This window comes from Ascaphus truei, chromosome 3, assembly GCF_040206685.1.
Source record: "Ascaphus truei isolate aAscTru1 chromosome 3, aAscTru1.hap1, whole genome shotgun sequence".
Classification (NCBI taxonomy): Eukaryota; Metazoa; Chordata; class Amphibia; order Anura; family Ascaphidae; genus Ascaphus; species Ascaphus truei.
The window spans coordinates 74,158,899-74,165,608 of record NC_134485.1 but is presented as its reverse complement, the minus strand read 5'-3'; the positions used below and the strand labels follow the sequence as shown (position 1 = coordinate 74,165,608).

The window sequence follows — 6,710 nt, the reverse complement described above, 5'->3', positions numbered from 1 at the left end:
GGGGGGAGATAAAATTGTGAGGCGGGGGGGGGGGGGGGGGGAATACATGATGGGTTGTGAGTGAGTCAGTGAAGAGGGGGGATGTCGCTATAATTTGGGGTGGGAGTCTCAGTGACTGGGGGTGCAGCTTCACTCACTGCAAGGTGGAATCATTGATTGGATTAAAGAGGGCGCCATTATCAATTGAGTCACTGTTTCAAGTCTGCAATGGAAAAGATGACTCCAGAGTAAGGCTGCGCTTATACAGCCGGCGCCGGCGACGCAACCGATGACGTCACCCATCGCTGTCACAAAAGTTGTATTTCAGGTTTGAGAGGCGTCGCTGGGGGGAGGGCAGAGTGCAATAGGCGCTCTGTGATTGGTTTAGAGGCAGTCACATGTGGCAACTGTCTCTCCAAAAATCAAATATCAGGGACTACCAGATTTCTGGTAGCACTGTCGCTCCGTCGCTTTGTCGGCGTTGCGTGCACTATAACCGCCGGCAACAATGCATTTGTTTTGCCGTGACGCGACAGCAATGTCGCTGGCACTATAAGCGCAGCCTAAGTAAGTATGTCTTTATTTATATAGCCCAGAACAAATAAAGTGATGCTGCACACCTCAAAAATAGAAAAAACATACAATTACCGGTGCTCCAGTGTTTGCACGAAAGCCTGCAATCAGTCCAAGACAGATGAATGAAGGAACAAAGGGCACTGCGGATTTGAGCAAAATAAACTCATTTATTGAGCCAACACGACGTTTCGACCTAAGTGGTCTTTTTCAAGTGACAATGGCATAAATACATTCCACAATAGTAACATATAAATAGTGCCCCAAATCCCCACAATGCAGCCTGTCCAATTAGTGTAGATGAAGTTCATATGCTGAGACAGTCCCTTTAGCCAATCTCCAATCTGTGCTCCTTTACACCAGCTGTTGGTGCTCCACGTTAGATTCTGGTGTTCACATCCTCCTTGCTCCTGTGTAATCCGGCATCCATCTTGATGACGTCATCACTCCTCGTTTCTGGCGTTTGGAACGCATCCTGGTCCCATTCTGCCATTGCACGTCATCTCCAATCGTGTGTTTCAAGTCCGCGCGTGCGCGGTGTCAATCCGGTCGATCCTCTTCATCCCTATACCCCTTCCGATCGCAGAAAGCGCAGATCATTGCAGAATCATTGCGCCTGCGATTGTCAATCATCCTGCGGTCCTGCAGGCTCGGGGGGGGGGGGGGGAAACAACTGATCTCCAGTTTCAAATCGGTCAGGTGTTTTGATCCTAGTGCGTCATCTTCATCTGTCAGACAGTGTTGTAGAATGTCTTCATCACCAATGATCCATAATGCATAAGTGGAGGAGAAAGGGGAGGAACAGATCAGCATTCCACATATAGAATAGGCTGTGTGACATATTATATCACCGTGATTAAGTGTTGATAATAAAAATCTAAAAAAAGGTTTGTCTTTGTCAATGAATTCAAATGCCTAACCCCAGAGGTACAGTATAAACGAACGAGTATACTTGCAGCAGGCAATGGCAGCAACCTAAGGAAAAAAATCATCTCTCCTCAATGAAACAACCTAATGACAAAAAGTCATTTAGTCCATTTGGGTATACAGTATTTAATGTGTGGATCCAAAAGGATTCCCGCTGTAATAATAGCGTATCCTTATCCAGACCAGCCCTAGCTTTTTTAATATGCTCAATACCCATTAACTTTAGTGAGGATATTGGGTGACTGAAGTCAGAGCAATGTTTGATAAGAGCTGTTTCCTCTGCATGATTATTAATTTTGCTTTTGTGTTCTATAAATCTGGTTTTGAGCATGCGACTGCTCTTGCCAATATAACATAGTCTACATGGGCATTTAATCATATAAATGATGTTCGTAGTGATGCATGTGATACGCTCCTTTATTTTATACAGTCTGCCACTTCTGGGGTGGTAGAACTTATCCCCTGTATTCAGACTGTTACACACGCTACAGCCATAGCATTTATAACAGCCTACTTTAGGCAAACTCAAGAAGTGTGGTGTTATGTAATGTTTTTCATTATCCGCCTTTATCAGGATGTCTTTAAGATTCTCTCCACGCTTATAAGCAAAACGTGGGAAATCCTTACAAACATCTTTGAGTGTTTCGTCTGTCTGTAAAACTTTCCAGTGTTTTTTTAAAGTGTTTTTAATGAAACCACTGGCCGTTGTAAATTTGCTAACAAATGTCAGACGGTCACTTTTAATCTTTGATTGGGGTGTTGTATCAAAAGCCTTTATAATCTCAGATCTGTTGTGTCCCCTCTCAACAAATCTGTCCTCAATCTCCTTTAAAGTTTCCTTCAAGTTAGTCGGCCTGTCTACTATGCGTGTAGCCCTAACCTTTTGTGAAAATGGTAGCATATGTTTTAATGGTTCTGGGTGGAAGCTGGTTGCATGTAACGTGCTATTCTTATCTGTTGGTTTTCTGTATAGATCACTATGAAGTACTCCATTTTCATAGGTAAGGAGCACATCTAGATACGAAATCTACTTTGTGCTCCAGTTTTTTGTAAACCTAACAGTGGTGTTTAGACCATCCAGATAGTCAAAAAAGTGGATAAGTTCTTCCTCTGTACCCTCCCACAGAAACAGCAGATCATCGATATATCTACAGTAAAATAACATTCTCTTATAGTGTTCTGTAGGATAGATAAATTGCTCCTCAAAATCAGTCATGTATAAATTAGCATAGGACGGGGCCACATTGCTGCCCATAGCTGTCCCTGCAGTTTGTAAATAAAAGGTCTGCTCGAACTTAAAGTAATTTTTGTACAAAACAAAATGTAGGAGGAGCATGATAAAATCCACAGGTGGATTTGATTTGTGAGAACTAGTAAGATTCCTTCGAATGACATCTAAGCCACCATCATGAGGAATTATGGTGTACAAATTAGTAACATCCATAGTAACCATGATAAGATTTTTTCCAGTTAATGGCACTGTGCGTATTTTTGTAAGAAAATCAAATGTGTCACGTATGTAAGATTTGTTCTTAATTACCAAAGGTTGAAGAAAGGTATCAATAAATACCGCTAACGGTTGATTGATGGAACATGTAGCAGAAATTATGGGTCTGCCGGGGGGATTCTGTAAACTTTTGTGGATTTTTGGAAGTAGATAAATAACCGGGCGTCTTGGATTTTTCATAGTAAGAAAGTTAACTATCTCCTCACTAATCCATAAATTATTTAATCCAAGTTGTAGTATCCCCCTAATTTCTGTTTGATACCTTACAGTCGGATCCATATCCAATTTAATGTAACACTCTTGATTCTCCAATTGTCTTAAAACTTCTGTTTTGTACACACTATAGTCCTGCACTACAAGTGCTCCTCCCTTATCCGCTTTTTTAAAAATGATGTTGCTATTCTCCCTGAGTGTTTTTAAAGCCTCCTTTTGTGCAATTGTCAAATTATAGTTTGTGTAATGATGTTTCTTAAAATGTTGTTTCACATCATGTTTTATAAGATTCATGAATACACTCACACTAGAATTTTTGAAAGGTGCAATAAACCTTGATTTCAATTTACACCGGTTAGGGTTTACCTGCTCTTGTTGCTGCCACTGCTGATCTTGCTGATCTGTGGGTCTTAAAAAGAAAGATTTTAGATTCAAGTTTCTTTCAAATTTGAACAGTTCAACCTCTAATTCAAAAGGGTCAGGTCTAGTGGTGGGGACAAATGAAGGACCTTTGGATAAAACACAGATATCCATTTCTGTTAACTTATGAGAAGACAGATTAATGATTAGATTATGCTTACTCATGGTCGTGGGCGGAGAACCGGAGGTGTTCTTTGTGCATCTGCGGCCCCTCCTTGTCTTGCGTCTTTGGCCCTTGATGTCTGTCCTCGTCCCTTGTCTAAAAAAGACCTCCCTGGGGTTTGGGTTGTTGCACCTTCCGCTGATGAAGCGGTGTCAGAATCACTTGTGAAGTCTGATGGTTTTTTAGCCACTTTTTTTTATTTCGTTGGTTTTTTGAGCGTCTGTCAGATTTTCTCCAAAAATAGACGTTGTTCTCTTTGTAATCTGTCACTACTACCTTAAATTTTTGTTTCTTAAAGTGGATTAAATCATCCTTAAATTTTTGTAGCTTAACTTTAAGGTCATCTAGTGATTTGACAGTAATGTCATTTTGATGTGTCTGCTCAATAATGATTTCTATTTTTAGAATCTCATGCCTCACAGTAGTGAGTTGCTGACCCACTTCTTCTATCACCAGCAGTATCAAATCAAGTGATGCTTTATTCAAAATTCTACACCAGTTGTCACAAAAAATAGTATTGTCAATTCCAATAGTTGGGCGATTTTTTATACGAAGCCCCCTAGGAATGAGTTTCTGTTTATAGTACTCAGTTAGTGTGTTGCCATGAGAGTGAAGCTCGATTTCCTTATTTATATAGCGCCATTAATGTACATAGCGCTTCACAGCAGTAATACACGTGACAATCATATAAATAACAGATCATGGGAATAAGTGCTTCAGACATAAAAGTAACATTTAGGAAGAGGAGTCCCTACCCCGAGGAGCTTACAATCGAGTACAGTAACCTGTGCAAAGTGGGGTACTTTAACTAGTATATTATAAAACAAATAATACACATTGCAGAGAATCTTGTTCCTGGGTGAGTGCGTGCACTGTATTGCATTTGTAATGCATTGTGTATTAACTGCAAAATTACCTCATTGCCTTACAAATTGAATGCAACAGAGGTATCACACCCTAAAATTATTAGGGAAGAGACTGCTGTAGGAAACAAAAACCACGTCCATTTCTGTTTAAAACAGTAGTGCTGTACCGCATATTAGCTAATGCCAATGTCATGTAACCTTATAACGTGGCCTCACTGCCACAACAAGCAGAACTGAATTGAATATATCCATCCCTACCTCTGAGAGATGAATATCATCCAGCTTGTACAGCCTTAGGCTGAGTCCATGGTGACTCAGCCCGTGCGGAGGCGCGCTGAGGCTAAGGGAAAGGGGGTGCTTTCCCTGGCCTTGGTTAGCGCGCCGTCGGGGGGCGGGCCTGTGATGTCACGGAGCTTGTTCGTCCTCATTGGGCGAACCGCTCACGTGACCGGCCCTGCGCTCCCGTGAGCGCGCGAATGAAAAAATTTCCTAAGACCTACGCTTCCGCACTCTTGCGGAAGCGTAGGCGAGCCCCTGCTAAAGCTGCTCTCATTGCGGCTGCAGGGGCTCACTGGTAAGTGAGAGCGCGCCTCAGCACAGGTCAGCGCCTAAGCGCTGACCATGCCCGAGGCCTTAGGCTACGGCCCCAGTGGTCATGGCTGCACAAGCGCCGGAGAGCCTTGCGGCACGTGCACCCCTTTCAGAGCAGAGCAAGAGACCCGACGAGGGGGAGGTCTGGGCAGGTCCCTGTGACACGCTGACTGGGACCTGCCCCATAGAGGGCTGTGCCTTGTGTGCAGCGCGCACGCCGTAGCACGCGCCACAGTAGCCACTGGGGACCACGCCTTAGGCTGGCTCCCTCCAATTTTGTGTCTGGAAAGCCTTCCACCCAACTCTGCCACAAAGTTGGACATTGCCCAGCTCAGCTGAATCATTACTTTCTCTATAGCCTCCTCTTCATATCAAATGAGCCCCTATCTCAGACCATACAGTGAACTATTTTAAACCTCGACACCAGCTGAGCAACCAGTGCACCAGTGTATTGCATGAAACAAATCCATACAATTGATCTATGCAAGATAATATCCCCCGACATGCAAGACTAATATCGATTGCCCATCTCTGCCTACCCTTAACAACTCAGGCAACACTTGGTTCTTCTTCATATGCCGATCCTCAAGTAAATGATGATGATGCAAACCAATTTTTTGCAATAAGGGAATAAAGTGGCCCTATACTTTGCCCAATACGCATAAGAATCGACACATATGCAAACTTTAACATTGTGTCTGCCAATAGAAAGCAAACAAAAATAACAGTTAAGTCAATCACAAGAGAACCATTCCTTCAATCCTATAGGCATATACAGTATATGTTTGACATCTACAGTACATTACTTCCAACGCCATATGCGCCTAATCACACCCTCACCTAATCGCAAGCTTGAAAATAGATCCCCATCCAGATCACAACCCCCAAGTTGATAGTATTGCTCTAGTATCAGGAAACGGTCGACTCAATATCAACCTTTGCCAACCACGCTCCAGCCCCAGCCTTCAAACAACATCTATAGCCATGGCAGAAGATGCAAACCTCCTTTTCGATCCTGGTATTTATGGATTCGCCCTCATGCTACAACAAGTCATAGATCAAACATACCTGCCTGGTTCTTTGTTTAGGAACCCATGTCAATGATGAGATGCACAAATACAGGAAAGGCAATACTTCATAGGGGCCATCCTTCCCAAGACCACCTCTTTTGCCCTATGTGCCCTCATTGACAAGGTAACTCCCTTACTGCATCAAAATACTCCAAAACCCCTTTCTACACTCAACCAAAGAAAATCAGCATTATTGGCATAATGCTCCATCCGCATCCTGCTCCCCATCTGATATGCATGTAAAAATCTACACCTGTAGCCCCATTTACACTGGGTTCATTGTAATTTTAGCTAGAGAGTCTTTGTTGGCTATCATTAAAGAGAATATCTCTACAAACTTCCCCCTCTATATTTTTTCCTTTACTGTGGGAGAGTCATGCCCAGTGGGCTATTTACCCAAA

At 42.9% G+C, this 6,710-nt stretch overlaps 1 protein-coding gene across 1 annotated transcript; it reads right to left on the bottom strand.

Annotated features, from left to right (window-relative positions):
• Window positions 1-577: 577 nt before the first annotated feature.
• LOC142491563 (uncharacterized) lies at window positions 578-3,950 on the bottom strand. The gene is made up of 2 exons (XM_075594304.1): window positions 3,781-3,950; window positions 578-3,608 (listed from the first exon to the last, which is right to left on the bottom strand). The coding sequence occupies exons 1-2, from the start codon at window positions 3,819-3,821 to the stop codon at window positions 2,507-2,509; spliced, it is 1,143 nt and encodes a 380-aa protein (XP_075450419.1). The 5' UTR covers window positions 3,822-3,950; the 3' UTR covers window positions 578-2,506.
• Window positions 3,951-6,710: the final 2,760 nt, after the last annotated feature.

Coding starts and splice junctions, on each gene's coding strand:
- LOC142491563 (XM_075594304.1), bottom strand. CDS start 3,821: ATGCACAAAGAACACCTCCGGTTCTCCGCCCACGACCATGA. Junction 3,609..3,780: donor TTCTCCGCCCACGACCATGA/GTAAGCATAATC, acceptor TTTCTTTTTAAG/ACCCACAGATCAGCAAGATC.